General features: G+C 47.9%; 1 protein-coding gene across 1 annotated transcript in view; it reads right to left on the reverse strand.

Moving 5' to 3' along the window:
• Nucleotides 1–6,076: 6,076 nt before the first annotated feature.
• The window catches only part of milt (trafficking kinesin-binding protein milt), a 30,894-nt gene continuing 20,534 nt past the window's right edge, over nucleotides 6,077–16,436 (reverse strand). Inside the window, exons 13-14 of the mRNA XM_089572334.1 lie at nucleotides 15,609–15,735; nucleotides 6,077–13,838 (exon numbers count right to left, since the gene is read on the reverse strand). Coding sequence (XP_089428460.1) covers nucleotides 13,602–13,838; nucleotides 15,609–15,735 — 364 coding nt within the window. The 3' untranslated portion in view covers nucleotides 6,077–13,601. The remainder of the gene's footprint in view (nucleotides 13,839–15,608; nucleotides 15,736–16,436) is intronic.

A 16,436-nucleotide genomic window follows, 5' to 3' on the forward strand; every position in this document is an offset into this window, starting at 1 on the left:
TCCTGTGGTTGTTGTGTTTCACCCTGGCACTGGACCCTTTTCTCCAGTAGCGCACACCTCAAGCGGCAGTTGTGAACAGTGTGCGTCGGTCTGTGGCGTACTGTATTACTCCGATAGCCAGTCACCAAAGTAAACAAAATCAGCTTTTTAATGATTTACTTAAAGCTAGGTATCAAAATTCAAGAGCTTATCTTTTTTCTTGTGATTAGCTTCTTGTTTGGGTGACAAGAAGTTTTAACAACGCACTACTTCTTAGTCATAGAGGAATACTGTGCGCCGGTCCTGAATGTGGGCGGAGCTTCACTGCGGACTTCTAGGTTGTATTTGACTTTTAGCATCTTTTCTGCAAAAATTTCTTTACAACGGAATGGTAAGCTTGCTTTTGGGCAATACTTAAGAACAGTGCTGGCTTCCTCTAGCCAGAGCTAGTTATTCCCGCTGCACTTAATTTGTTTATTATGAGCAGTTCGGACCATGATTGGGGATTGACACTGGCCTTGCATGGGCCAATCACCGCTTGCCAATGCCGAGCCAAGCTTGAGGGCCGAGGCCGTGCTCAGCCTTACGATGGCCCAATGACAATTACGTTTCGTACAGCGAGTACACTAAAACTGTAACCAAGCAAAATCTGCGAATATTCGCAAAGCCTAAAGGCCGGTTCACATGCAAGCGATTGCGCGGCGCGTCGCAGCGAAAATTTCGGAACCTCGCCGCTCATCGCAGCGACGACTCAGAACAGGTTCTTCCGTCGCGGCGGCAGGTTTCGCTAGCAAATTCGCTTGCATGTGAAACAGGCTTAACTGCATTTTGAAGCAAAAAGCTTCACTAGGCTCGTCAACACCGCGCTTCGCGTGAGCCACCCCTCGGCGCAGCCGCGGCGCGCGCTACGTCGCCACTTCTCCTCCTCGCCACCGGTTTACCCTTCGCCGCTGCCGCGCGGTAGCCCCCGCCATCCCAAGAGGAGAAGGTTCTTTTGCAAGGCGTTGCGAGATCGCATGAGCGGCGGCGGCGGCCGTAGAAGATTGGTTTGGTTTATGGGATTTAACGTCCCAAAGCGACTAAGGCTATGAGAGACGCCGTAGTGGAGGGCTCCGGAAATTTCGACCACCTGGGGTTCTTTAACGTGCACTGACATCGCACAGTACACGGGCCTCTAGAATTTTTCCTCCAAAGAAATTCCAGCCGCCGCGGCCGGGATCGAACCCACGTCTTTCGGGTCAGTAGCCGAGCACCATAGCCACTGAGCCACCGCGGCGGCCGGCCGTAGAAGAGGCGCAGACATTCGCCTTGGAAGGAGGAGAAGACGACCCAGAAGTGGTAGCAAGGGAGTGGCTCATAATCTATACAGCTATCGTTGTGCTCCCAGTGCATTGTGCTCGAACTGCGACAGCCATGACGTCAAACAAAGCATAACTGCAGCTTTTCGCTTGTATATCCAGGCTTAGCCAGAGCTAAAGCGACTGCCAATTTTTCCCCCCTTTTATTACATATTTTCAGTGTAGAAAACATCGGAAGCGAGTGGTCGTAAAGAGGATGCATATTCACCACGTGGAGCACAGTTGGCACTCATCGTAACGGCTCCAAGCGAGGGAAAAAGGAACTGCGTGTGCCTAGCGACCATGGGGGCCACAGCTGCATAAAGGCTGGTTCACATGCCAGCGATTGAGCGACGCGCTTAGCGGCGAAACACCGGTCAAACCGCCGCGACGGCTTCAAACAGATTTTTGCGCCGCGGCAGCAGGAATCGCGAGCGTTTTCGCTTGCATGCGAAACAGGAGAGAGAGAAAAAAACTTTATTCAGGCAAGTGTGTTTCGACCCCCCTTGGTTAGTGGCGCACGAGTGCCGATCACGCAGTGACCATAGCTGGCCACGCCGCTGCTTAGGGCTGAGATAGGTGAACCAAAAAGCTCCATACGACAATCCTGAGACGACCCGTTCGTCGGCCACACTACTCGTTATTGCAGCTGCGTAGGAGGGGACGCAGCGACCAAGTGGGCCAGATCACTTATCCCAGCAAACCAAAAACCTCTCAGAGAAGTCTATCTAGACGTGTCTAGCTAGCTAGAGACGTCTCTGAGAGGTTTTTTGCTGGGATCGTAGAACCTGCGTGAAGGCCGGGAGCACGAGCTGAAGAGTTGTGTGCCGATCACGTGGCGGCCAGGTTCCACAGAAATGAGCAGCCGCATATCAGTTCCTTCCTGGGAAAGCTAACGAAACCGGATGTGCTGGTCAAGCGTCGACCACGTGGGTGAGTAGCTGCTTTGGGGTGGAATTCACCTCGAGTCCATACCCAGACAATGGCCCACACACTGAATTGGAACAGCGGAAGTCTTAAATAAAGTCGCCTTTTTTATGTTCAACAAGGGTTTCGTATGGAGCCGAAAACTTTGGTCAGTGGCCGTTATATGCATATTTTATGGATGACGTCACATTACCGGCGTTTTGTAGGCGTAAAGAAGTGTAATCGCGATTCTGAGCGACGCCTCCGCTCTAGCTCGGCCACATCGATGTATAAGTACAGGTTCGATCAAACATAGTGGGAAGATTTCAGCGCGTGGTTTCGCTCCCCGCGCAGAGCCAGCTGCAGGCACCTTGCATGAGCAACGTGGCCATAAAGAGCAGCAGGGTCCATACAATATAACAGTGCGCAGCTGCACGAGCCACACGCGCAAGTGTGCGTGATCGATCCTGTACAGTCACGCTTTAGAGAGAAACGCTTTCGTGCCAGCCAAATATAGGAATAAATCTTTCTTACCGTAACGGCCATTTTCTTTTCAACTAAAGTGATAATGGTGGGGAATCTATGCCCATGCATATATTTAGTGCAGCTTACTTTAAAAAAAAGAATGCCTAAAACGCTATAGTGTTTTACTCCACTGTAGTGGAGTAGGCTGAGCATAAAATGCGACATTAGAACCGTTGCCGCACTTTGCAGAGAAAGGAGTAAAATGGGAGTAAGCTGTCCTCTACTCCATTCTATAAAAGGGAGCGTGCTAGAGGACAACTTATGCCCATTTTACTCCCATGATTTTAGTTTCGATACCTGGGCGCCGCCATGTTTGTTTTACTCGAGCGCCGCCTACCGCCGACGCCATCTTGGACTGATAATTTGCAGCTGGTGGGCTGCAGCCGAAGCAGCGTGCGATCTCTGAAAGTGTCATTCGCCAGTTTTATTCCTGCCAAGCCTAGAAATTTTGGGTGGGCGTTCGCCTCGTGTCCATCCTCGTGTGGGCTATGCCATTAGCTCCTGCAATAACCAACTGGAAGCAAGCGACCATTCCTCGACGCAGCGAACGATCAGCACGGTGAGTGCCAAGCTTGCAGTTCACGCGTGCTTTTTTTGTTGCCGGTTGCCTGTGCGGCAAACGTGGCACGGTGTTGCATGTTAGAAAAACGGAAGCAAAATGAGTTGAAACACAAGATCGTGGAGGGCAATGAATATCTAATTTTTCGCGGAGCGCAGTTTTTCATGAACGCTTTCGCTGCCTGCTTGGACATGGCAAGTGTGACAGTTTAGATGCTGAGCTTACGACAGAGTACAAACTCTGTTTACAAACTGAACATTTTGGAAACAGTGAGTACATCACCGAAACGAATCCACTTCTGATTATTAGAATGTTTGTTTGCGGAGATACGCGCTATGAAATTGAAATTCGGCCCCTCCTGCCGCTTGCTGTTCGTACTACGAGCGATACAAGCCAGTTGACAGAAAGCGATTCGCATTCTCGCCTTCTCCGCTCCCGCCAGCACTTACTGGTGCACAAATACCAGAAAATGTGCAATTACACGATCTAATAGGTTGGTACGCTAATGGAACGCTATTACCGCTTACTGACAGGCAGAATCGCCGACCTGTGTTGAGAATTCCAATCTCAATCGGGTCGGGGCACTGCTCAAGTCGCTGCGTTTGTTGTATCTCTGGTACGGTTATGCATAGTGTGGATTTTTTTTTTTTTTACAGTGCATTTGATGCGATTTCAGTCGAATAATTTATTACAATGCATGGCAGAGTTTACCGTCCTGTGCATGCCGTGTATTTTTTCATCTTACGTTGCCATGGCCGCATTTTTTCTCACTTTGCAGTTGGGTAAAAGTTCATGTCGCCGCTTCTATTCATGCCATGCTGTGCAAATTAAATTAGTATTTTTGCACTAACGACATGTTTATTTTTTTCAGGTGGCGATCCCCACACCCTCCCGATATTGACGATCATGTGGGGCGGCGAAAAGAAGTTGTGGCCAAATTTGTGAAGTCCTCACATAGTGTACTGCTGAATTAAAAAAGAGCTCTGCCAAGGCCGTCTAAATACTTGACCTCTTAAAATTATGCACAGATTGTAGTTTGGTAACCCAGGCGCAGCGCTTCGTTCCGCGCCCGATATTATGCACAGGCAGTGCATTTGTTTCTGTCTGCATTTCGTTCACAAACTGCGCTAACGTTTAGCTTTTTGTTGGCGCAAGTATTTTTTTGTTCACCAACTACGTCCACTGCCAATGTAACTCGGGACCGGCGGAAAAGCGGTGAAGAAATGGACTACTATTTCCGCAACCGACAATAAAACAGTGATGTCTAGAAGACGTTGGTGTTCCGTACAACATTGCTGCTTTTGTTGTACAGACGCAAACACGCGCTTGACCGGTAGCTAAGCAGCCGCGGACGTTGCTCCGAGCGCCGGATTATCAGTCCAGGGGAGGACGGCAACAGTGGGGTGTCGCGCAGCGCACGTGTTTGAGAGTATTTTTCCCTCTCCTGCCCGCTCCTCGTAAAATGGTGTATAGGCCTATTCGTGTTTAGAGCGTAGGAACAAGCACGGCGCCAGAATACTCGCAGCAGGGTGGCGAGAAGCGGAGGGGGGATTGAAATTTCGAATATGGATGCTGTGTCAAAGGCATTCCCTCCTCTTTGGTTTGATTTATTGGGTTCCCAAAGCGACTCAGGCTATGAGGGACGCCGTAGTGAAGGGCTCCGGAAATTTCCACCACCTGGGGTTCTTTGCACTGGCCTCTAGAATTTCGGCTTCATCGAAATTTGGCCGCCACGGCCGGGATCGAACCCACGTCTTTCGGGTCAGCAGCTGAGCGCCCTAACCACTGAGCCACCGCGGCGGGGCTCCCTTCTCTTTCAGGCAGAATAAAATCTTCAGCATGCAGCACTGCCAGCTCAGGAGGAGGCTGCATTATCAGGCAGCATTCTCTTCTAGCAGTCTGAATGTAACAAAATGTTTACTACATTCCTCGCCTCCCCTTCACGCCGTCACTGTGTAGAAGTACCTGGGAGCGATTTTGCACTCCCCACAACTGTAAACACTTGTAGCAGGTTGTGGATTCACTCCAACTGGAGCTGCCCGACGCACGTCCAAACTGAGACGCGAACATGTTCCAGCCTGCCCGGGGCAGTGTACACCTCCCTCGTTTTTCTGAAGGTGCCCCCTCAGTTCCTAATGAAGCTTTTTTTTTTTTTACACACGACAGGCAATTTTGTCATCTTTGTCATTAGTGTTGGAGTCACAAACGTTGCTAGCCTTTACCGCATCACCTCTACCTTCAAGCAACCCTCCACAAGAAATCTAGACGTCCCCTAATTTCAAATTCCTCAGGAAGCTTCTCAACCTGGTTGGCTGGCCCTTTCCCAGTTGAGCTCACCCCCTTTGTTTTTCAGCGTTAATTTTTTGCAACATGTTCACGTGACTTCGATAACGCCCCAACCCTCTCGACCAAGCAACACCGTTTGTGACTAATGGAGGACGCGAAACAGCATGACGTGAAGCCTAATGCTGTCATATTAAAACTGATCACCTTCGCACCGATTCAGATCGCATGGATCTTCCATGGGAGTGCGCAGATACCGCCACCACTGCTGTGCAAGGGACATCAGATTCTGAGGCAAATTGGGTGGCATGCAAGCAGTGTTTCCACTGCCAAGGAATCGAGTATTTCTGATACTAGCAAATTATGACACTGTCAGCAAGCTCTAATGACCACTCCTCAGATTCATTCAAAGTGGGGCAGTGCGGTAGAGACGCTGGCAGTGTAGGCGGCGATTCCTGCGCCGTCTTCCAAAGCTCTTGCGCAGACAGACCTAGCGCAAAGTTTATTCTTCTGACACAATCGCAAGAGGCAACACCTCATGCTCTCCTAAAGTGGCATCCCTGCCTTCACATTTTTCTCCACCATGCCCGTGCGCTGGAAATGCTGCAGCTTTCCATGCCGAGAAAGAAAAGTGCAAGGCAGACACAATGCTACACCCCCGTCACACAAGAGAAATAAATTACTTAACAATAAGTCACTGCACTGCGGCTACACTGTCCACAGTACATCTTCTGGTGAATGACAAAGCATAAACCATACCTACAAACACTTTCAACAAAGTAGTGTTTAAATTCACAACAAAAGATGTATGTACTTGCATGCATTCATTCCAGCCTAAACTTCATTTCAACTAAAGTGTGACGGGTGCATCACACACCATGCAAATGTGTTTTCTTCGAAGTTTCAAAAAACAAATTTGCAGGAACGTATATATTTTGATTGTAATCACCTCTCCATATGTAGAACAGACATTGAGGAAAAACAGCTTACAGAACATTTACACAGGCCTACTAATCATAATAAATTTGACTCAACTGTCACACAACCTAAGAACCCTTCAGCTTTGACACGCTAGGACATTATTTTTTTCCCCGTCCAAATTTAGATGTTGGTTTTGACAGGGCTTCCGATTTTTCGCGACTATCGAACTCCCACAAAGCATCATGAAAGTCAATAAGCACTGGAGAGGCTCTCAGCTATAAATAACAGTTCAATACTTGAACAGGTTGTTAAAGTCCCGCCACTACACAGTTCTGTACATCTGACAGGCAGGATGGCGACTTGAACAGGTAATACCAACACAACAGATGAGCAGAGCATTCTGACGGCTTCACAGGTTTACAGAAAATGGAACCCTCTGAAAATCTGAACTTTCGCCACGCCCACAATCAGATGGTGAAGTCTGGACTTGCTGTACGACCAAGGCAGTGAGAAGCACTTATGGATGCACAGCATCATTGTTTAGTTTCATCAAGGCTCCCATGTTCCATAAACAGTTTCTGCCGACCATGCTCGTGCTTTTTCAATTGCTATAAACTGGCACCTATACTTTCATCCTGGAGTTTGCGGTTCTCAACAAAAACTGCGCACCTGCTGAAGGGAATTTCACCAGCTCAAGTGCCAGGCATCTCGGCATTGCAACTGTCAGCAAAGGTTTGCACGTCTCATTAAATAGGCAAAAAGCAAACACTGAACACAAAAACAAAATCAAACAGCTTGGTTGCGTGCGCTGCCCAGTGGATCGGGGTACTACTGCTTAAAACAAAGAATGCACGTTGCTCAGTCATAATTAAACAGATAATTAGTAATGATTCTCAATCAAGAATGTCAGACAATTTCTTTTGCAAAAGGTCGTAGCCTTGCGACTGGATTGTATAGCACTGCCCAAACATGGTCATATAGGAAAGGAAAAAGTTATTTACACAAACAGCATTCAGTAAAGCTCTCAACAATGTTTACTATGAACTACGTGAAAAAAAAAAAAACGCAGCACTGAATCATTTTAATCATATGCAATCATAAGACATGGCAATAATAAATTACCAGCAAACTTTCTTTTTTTCTTGTGGTTCTGTGGCAATGGAAATAGTAGACTCTCGTACGAAGCTAACAGCAAGTGCAGTCAAAATTTAACCTAATCAACTTTCCAGAACAACGATTTTTCAGACAACTTGGATCACTGAATTCAATCTTAAACAGCTGTATGACACAAGTCGTAAACTGGAGATGCCAACACGGTTGTATTCTGCAACATCTGCGGAGAACAGGGGAGTTGAAAGTCACGGTTATAAGAGTGACTTATACCATGCGCGCAACGTTTTTAGGACGGATGTCATCTAGCAGCTTCAATGAATGCTTCCTTCTCTGCCCGAAGGCCTTTTTACTTTTTCTTGAGATAAGCTATGAGTGGGATTAAGAGCATGAACGCTAAAACAAAAGGAGTGATAACATACCCTTCAACATCGTTATTTCTGTCCCAGAACATCTCGTAAATGTCACTTTAATGGACCGAGTTCACACAAGACGCAACTAGGAAACAATTCTGTGAGAACGCATTTTGTAACGCAAGCGTTAACCCCACATCCCAGTGCATCAGAGGCTTTGTACCTTGCTTCACGGGTTGCATCAGAGCCGACTCATTTTAAATAAAATGACATTTAACAAGAGGCGCAAAAGACACTCAGCGGAGAGACAAGCACTCTGTGTAGTGGCCAACATACGACTAGAGTAAGAAGGAAATGATAAAGGTGACCTTGCATCGCAGTCAACGGACAATCAACACTTCCAAGAACACTGACGCCAACAGAACGCCGAAAGCACCTGCTAGGCTACTGCGTAAATTCGGTTGTTTGCGACTACTTTCATGCTGTAGCAAGCTTGCCGCCGGTGCCAGCTTTGACACAGACACACAGACTCCGAAGCAAATCGGCGCCTAAAAAATGCTTGCCGCTACTTTCGATATGTACACTTACTTGGAAGACTGCAACAGAGCTCACTGGCCAAGAATTGGTCATGCAGCTTTAAGCACAACGCACACGCAAATGCATCGTCAGTTCAAAGAATGACCTCTTCCCTCATCCCTTGTTTCCGCACCCACTAAAAGCTACTAAATTATGTAAAGCTACGAGTGCTCGTAAAATGTGCTACTGCCTTTACAAACACACAGGTTAATCTGCAGTGCCATTATCTAAATGCACCTGTCCTCTTAAGATTTAATTTTTATTTATATGTTAGCTACGTTTTTGCAGGTAGTTGGCATTTCCACTTCGATACTTGACTTCATGCGTGATTCTCAATACTTACTGCGCCTCCCAGTTAAAAACTGAAATTGGTTAAGATAAAACTGCAACAAAGTGGAATCTGATTGGTTCCAAACAGTCCAAATTGCTTTTCTGGCCCCATTCCAATCAGTATTTTTTAACTGACCCGACCTACAGGCTGCTTGGTTTGTGTGAATGTGATAACATTGCACAGCTTGGCCTTAGCTACACACTGATTTCCATCCAACCAAATGCACTCGATTTTACAAATCTTAATCTTTCAGCCCACAGACCATTGATTTCTTGCAGCAACAGCGATGACCGTGATAAACACAGCATTCTGTCCTTAACGTGAAACCGCAAACGTCTGTTGGTAAGAAGGCTCACACAAGGCTCAGATCAGACACTCCAGGCAATCCACAGCACCACCGTCTATCACAAGTGCACATAACCCGACCACCTTAACCCCACAGATCCCCACTAACTAGACACCATAACATATGTACACGATAGGCACAGGTTCGTTAAATATGCAGGCTTTAACAGTGCGTATTTAAAAAAATATCTAATGCAATCGTCACACACAGCTAAAAACAAAAAACAAAGCTGAACAGCCATCCACAAACACACTCTATGATGTGCAGGGAATACAAGACATCCTCAATACACACAAAAGTGGCACTATTACTACGGTACATTCACACAAGAGGCACTGGTGCTTTTAAAACGTGCTTGGGACGATGTCTAAAGAAACAGCATTCTTTAACCACGGCAGATGTGTAAAAATGCTCTAACATCAAGCCCTATCATGCAATAAGTGTTTTTGATGATGTAAGTGTCCCTACCGCCACATAAAGGAACGCCCATGTTGCATCCTTTTGACCATTAGTGAAGTTCTCGAACTACAGGTGGTGTGACAGTCTGCTGCCCTTCAGACAAGGGACCATTTCGTGCTGCTTTTTTTGTTAACGTTAGGCCTAAAAGTACCTAGTTCTGCAAACCGGCGTGGTTAAAGAGTGCTGCTTACGAAGCTCTTGCCGTAACTAGCTCCTGGTCATTGGTCACGGGTGATTTGTCCACCATCAGTGGCAGGAGCGGTCAGCATAGATTTGCACACATTTTGACTGCGCGATGAATCTGCACATCTGCACACGAACAGGTACATGACCGTATGAAGCTGGACCCTACAGCACTGACATGGGAACCTGACGGACTACTGTACAGCGCTGCATTTTCCTCGAAGCATCATGTCGTTTCTTCAATGCACAACTGCCCAGCAAATATAAATGCTGGATGTAAAAAGAGAGACCGTAGGGGGGGGGGGGTCTAACATAGTATATAGTATAGGTTGTATTTTCTGTTTAAGATCCGGATGTGCGCTTTCACTCAAAACTGCGTTTGAAGAGGAAAATTGCTAAACTTACAACTTCCATACTTGTCTCAAAGCCAATACATGTCGTTCCACGTCAAGCCATCTTGCAATTAAAAGTGCAAGCCCCTAAAGTCTGAAGCACTCATTCGCAAGTACTGGCAATCTATTTCTGACATAGAGGGACTAAAGCCACCCCAAGTTCATAGCTCCTCAAAGTGCAGTCGATGAGCCATCACTGATGACTCATGAGTAAGATAGCAACGTCCGTGCACTGCTCTTATTGATCGATGACACTACGATGAAACAAAACTCTGATGATTTCACCTAGCGGAACTTGAAAGAAGCTAGTGCTAGTTTTTAGCTGCTGTGTATCTCTCGTGTACTTCCCTCTCACCCTTAAGGCCATGTTTGGCACAAAAACAATGTTCAACAAAAACAAAACAATGCACTGGCACCTAACAGCACTGTACACCTTACCACTGTGAACAAGTTGGCTCAAAGCATGCGTGTGTTAGGCCGCATCGCGTGCGCCTGGCGAAGAGTTTGTGCGTCAATGGGACAACATCTCTGGCCAATCTACTGCTAAAAAAAAAATCTACATTGCTCACAGCTTCTCGAGTTCTGTGGTACAAAGAACATGAACTAAACATACAACAGCGGATGCCTTAGTGCCTGAGGACGCTACCTGGTGATGAAAGGAAAGGCTCGCCGAGTTTTTGCATGACACTGTCACCAACACAGTAATGCCTGAGCATCCCCGATCTGAAAACTGGTGGATGTGAATGCAGAAAGACCAGAAGGGTCCACACTGTTCTCTTTCAGATAAAGGCTTAGGTAAGAAGCCTGCTGCTATCTTTCTACTCGAAACCACATTCGCTCCCTAAGTAAACCGTCAGCCGTAAGTCCTGGCACCACTGTCGCAACACAAATGCAGCTAAGAACAGGAAGTCGTCCACTAGTTTTATTATTTACTTTTTCTCATTGGTACGATGTGTGTATGGCTTAGAGAAATGTCTGCTCCTGTAGCCAGTCGTGACAGTGTCACTGGAAAAGCTCCGGCCTGGCTCGACACATTGCCTTTTGCTTAGCCATGACGCTAGCCTTCTATCTTTCTTACTACAGTTGAACCTCGATATAACGAAGTCCTACTTGCAGCCGAAAATTTCGTTACATCGCGAATTTCGTTACGTCGAGGTTCCCATGTTTCAGCTGTCAAAATAAAGTATAACTGGTTCAGGAACACTGCTTGTTGATGGGAACTTGTAAATCACTTATTGAGGAAATACACAAGAAAATCGAGTAATAGTATCGCTAACAAGGGCACCGGATGTTTTTTTCTACATCAGGAGCATAATGAGTGATAGCAAACACCGGGACGGCATCATTTTTCTCCGTGTGCGCATAGCAAAAGAACGAGCGCAGCGCCTAGTACTGAAAGCCGCCACAAGATGTCGCTACTGGTATCATCATCATCAGCATTGAACATTTGCAGCCGGCATGGAGGAAGAAAAAACTTTTTTTTTTTTTCCTCCATGGCAGCCGGGGACGCATCAGAGAAAAATAAAGAAAAATGTTCGCATCGCTCACGCCGGCGCGGTGGGATTGTGCTCGCGGCGCGGTTATACTCCGACGTAGCGCGAGCGCGCGTGCGCGCGCGGCACGGCGACGTCACGTCCGCGAAACAGCGGCGCCCGATCGCAAGCGTGTTCGGCGGCTACCGGCGCGCTCTGACTGCGCCCGGCGCGGAATGCAGCATTTCGCGCGGGCCGCGCCGAGACCGCGGCGCGCGGGCCGCGCCGAGAGCGCGCCGAAGCCGCCCACCCAGAATGCACCGCGCGCGCCTCCACGCCACGCCTCCCCTCTACCCCCTTCGCCACTCGCCTCCTCTGCCAGGGCACGTTTTTTTTTTTTTTTTTCGCCGCTCACCCGTTTTAAAGGTACGACCACACTAGCTCCACGAGTTTGTCAACACTGAAGACTTTTTTTTGTTGTCTACGAGGACATCGCACGCAAAAAAAAAAAAAAAAACGAACGGACGCTGCAAGAAAATTCCGGTTTGCGCTTTCACGTTCAGAGTCTACAGCTCGCCAGTGGCGTCATGGCGCGGCGCGTCTTGAAACTTCCATGCCGCGGGCTTTGTATGCGCACGACAGATGGCGCGGCGGTACGTTCTCGCACACTGCCGGCAAAATTGGCGCGTAAAAGGGCAAATACAAACTGCGTTTCGTCTCGGCTAAACTTTTAGCTCTCATTCGATTGTCAAGGTAGCTCCTGGCACATGCATGCGATGCGCAAGGACTTCGTTACATCGAAAGTGCGGAGCAAAATTACTTCGTTAAATCGCGAAAAAAAATACATGGTTTTCAATGGGGAAGTGATTGGGAAATGAAAAAAATGCGTTACATCGCGAATTTCGTTACATTGAGGTTCGTTACATCGAGGTTCGACTGTATAACACAGCAGAACAATGTAATAGTATTTAAACTGGCACATCAGAAGATGCATCGCTCCCAACAAATCTGACACCTCCAAAAGAGTGGGCGCAAGCTTTCAGAAGAACCTGTCAGCATGTGACAAACATGCCCGCAGTGAAAAAAAAGACAACTACAGGATTAAAACATGCAGGGTTTAGTTGCAGGTACTCCTTAGGACTGATGGCAACGAGCTTCTCAACGAAAACCCGGATGTCCTCAAGGGACCATTGCAAAGATGCTTTTTCAATGCAGTGCTGCATGGAGACGTTGACAACTGCCTGACAGAGAGCGCACATGACCGAAGCAATCTGTTTCTTGAGCTGGCTTTTAAAATGATAACATACTTAACAGTTTGGTCGCAAATGATTCACCAACATGTCACGTGAGAACAAAGTACTCTTGATGACAGGAAAACAAGAGAGCCGCAGAGTTTGTGGGAGGCACCAGGCAACGGCACTGTCCAATATTACCACGCTTGCTGTGGTTACTTCTCTGTTTGTCAAAAAGTAAAAAAAAATGGGGTGAAGACCCAGTACTACTGTGGCATTAAAATAGAACGGCAACATTAATGGTAGTGAAAGAAAAGTTTCACTCGTTACTGACGCTAAATCCAGTGGCAGAATTGAGCGTGTGTAAGTTTCTTTTTTTTTCAGCAGCAAATCAGCGCCAAAGGTGTGGCCCAAACGAAGGATTCTCCCTGAAGTGGTCCTTTTAGCACACGCATGTGTGTCTGAGAGTGTGTGTGTGTGCCCACAGGGCCCATCATTCCTGTGAAAAACCCCAAGTCACCTCTATGGACACGAACCAACCTTAAAACTACACAACAACAGGCACATAAATATCACCACAAGATAAAGAGAAAACAAAACAGCACAGCTAGCCTAGGTCAGTCCGCACTGTCTCCCATCAACTGCTGAGTGCCGAGGAAGTACTCTGGGCGCCTTCCCGTAGAAACGGCACTTCTGCGGAGGCAGTCTGTTGCTGTGTGACCGCTGCCACCTCTCCCTCGTGGAGGATGGCGAGCTTCGATGGTCGGGCTGGCGAGTGGGCGACATATGACGCCCGGTATGAACGTAACAGTCTGCTGGTGGCACGACGCTGCACAACTGGAGAAGACGGAGGGGTGCCTGGCAATGGCTTCTCCTGTGAGCACAGAAAAAAAAAAAATCTTCCTACCCAAGTCCTTCCACCACTGCAAATGAATAAGCAGACTGGCTCTTGAGCTGTGCCCTTCAGGCACAGAGAGTGTGCGCATTCAAGCAACGCAATTTTAGGCAAGTCGAACCTGAGACACTGTCGTGTTCCAAGAGCAATGAATATGAAAGAAAAAAATCTACAGGGATGCTTAGTCACCTTAAGAGTAGAATGCAATCACATTGCTACCACCCTGAGATCACAGCGCCATCTGTGGCAGCAACTACTCATCCCGTTTCGAGATTTCGTGGGGTCTGCTAGCACCCTGAGATCACAGCACCATCTGAGGCAGCAACTACTCATCCCGTTTGAGATTTCGTGGGGTCTGCTAGCACCCTGAGATCACAGCGCCATCTGTGGCAGCAACTACTCATCCCGTTTGAGATTTCGTGGGGTCTGCTACCACCCTGAGATTACAGCGCCATCTGTGGCAGCAACTACTCATCCCGTTTGAGATTTCGTGGGGTCTGCTACCACCCTGAGATCACAGCGCCATCTGTGGCAGCAACTACTCATCCCGCTTGAGATTTCGTGGGGTCTGCTACCACCCTGAGATCACAGCGCCATCTGTGGCAGCAACTACTCATCCCGTTTGAGATTTCATGTGGTCTGCTACCACCCTGAGGTCACAGCGCCATCTGTGGCAGCAACTACTCATCCCGTTTGAGATTTCATGTGGTCTGCTACCACCCTGAGGTCACAGCGCCATCTGTGGCAGCAACTACTCATCCCGTTTGAGATTTCATGTGGTCTGCTACCACCCTGAGGTCACAGCGCCATCTGTGGCAGCAACTACTCATCCCGTTTGAGATTTCATGTGGTCTGCTACCACCCTGAGGTCACAGCGCCATCTGTGGCAGCAACTACTCATCCCGTTTGAGATTTCGTGGGGTCTGCTACCACCCTGAGATCACAGCGTTATCTGTGGCAGCAACTACTCATCCCGTTTGAGATTTTGTGGGGTCTGCTACCACCCTGAGATCACAGCGCCATCTGTGGCAGCAACTAGAAAACAGCACATCTCGCATTGAGACTTGTGGCGCCATCTACAATAGCATTGTACAAGCAACCACCTGCCGAATGCTTTAATCTCATTCATATCAATTCTAGTAAACCAAATAGCTAACGCTCGTCACTTCAACGTCTTCCAGATGGCGGCGGCCTTTTTTTTTTAATGTTATTTTTATTGAAGGTTGCTCCTAATCTGGTGAGCAGGTTGTGATGACAAGGCTGCGTCACCTCTCTCAACCAATCATCAATTTAACTGCCACCTGCCACGATGGGCACTCACAATTTGGTGGGTAGGTTGTGACGACATCACAAGGTCATGTGACCTCTCTCAACCAATCAGGGTGGTCCAGCAAAACAGGCTGTGATGACATCACAATGTGACGTGACTTCTCTCAACCAATCAGCAAATTCTGCGACATCAATTGGCTTTTGGTGTGACGACAACTCTAACAATATCGCACTGAAAATCCAACAAATCTTGAGAGTGAGAGAGAGATAGTGGAGAGGGAAAGGCAGGGAGGCTAACCTGGAGAAGGCACCAGCGCACTAACTTGCATTGGAGGGCAAGTGATCGTAAGTTAGAAAAGAGAAAAGAGAGCCCAACTGTAAATGCGAAAAATGTGAAGCAAGTAAGGACTGCGCGTAGGGCTCAGAGCTGGGGGTCACACAAAATCTATTGCCCGCAGGAAAACGGGGACAGCAGCGCACCTGCTGGGTTCGGAGTAGCACGCTGGGCACCCGACTCTCGCTGCTGCCGCTGTTCAGCTTGCCCAGGCAGGCTTGTAGCCGCAGCCAGGGCGCTTCCGGCTCCCAGCCTGGACCTTGGACCCAGCACCTGCACATTGGGTCGGGTTGGGTTAGGCTCGGACATCCTTTCTGCAAGTCCGGGGGCTACGTAACGAGACAGTCAGCTCCGGCATCGTTTTCCGTTCTGAGAGACACCACACCCAGCATGGCTATTTGCAACATGAAAGGATGATCACTAAAACCACAGTATTTGCTGACTAGCTTCATCGACTCTAACATGCCCCATTCAATGAATCGAATGCCTCAAACTACAGTTTCAAGCTTGACAGTACTGCAAGGATGCTTCTAATGGAACATTCTTTGGCATCAGTGACAGTGTCAATTCTGTTGACAGTGCCCAATGCAGAAGCTATGTGACTAACAGAAAAAGCCAATCTTGGATGATATCCAAGGTTGGCACTCACTGACAATCTATTGATAAATTTATTTCCCTGTCCAATCCCACAGCCTGCTGCTGTCAATCAGCAGCCGGTGACTGTGATTTCTTTGAAAGTGATGTGGCCACACTTAGCCGGTTAAAATGCTGGCGTCCACAGGATGCACTTCAGGCGATAAGAGCCATTTTGTAGTGGGCTACAGGCTCATTTCAACCAACAGGGGTTCTTTAAGGCCCATGTGCTGAGACTGCGGCAGAAGCAACAAAATGGCACATTACCATGGTTGTGGAAGATGACACTGCCACAATGCTTTTGCAAGGCCATTGCAAAGAAAGGGAGGAGCATGGGAAGG

Source organism: Amblyomma mixtum, chromosome 2, assembly GCF_055824585.1.
Source record: "Amblyomma mixtum isolate Tamu chromosome 2, ASM5582458v1, whole genome shotgun sequence".
Classification (NCBI taxonomy): domain Eukaryota; kingdom Metazoa; phylum Arthropoda; class Arachnida; order Ixodida; family Ixodidae; genus Amblyomma; species Amblyomma mixtum.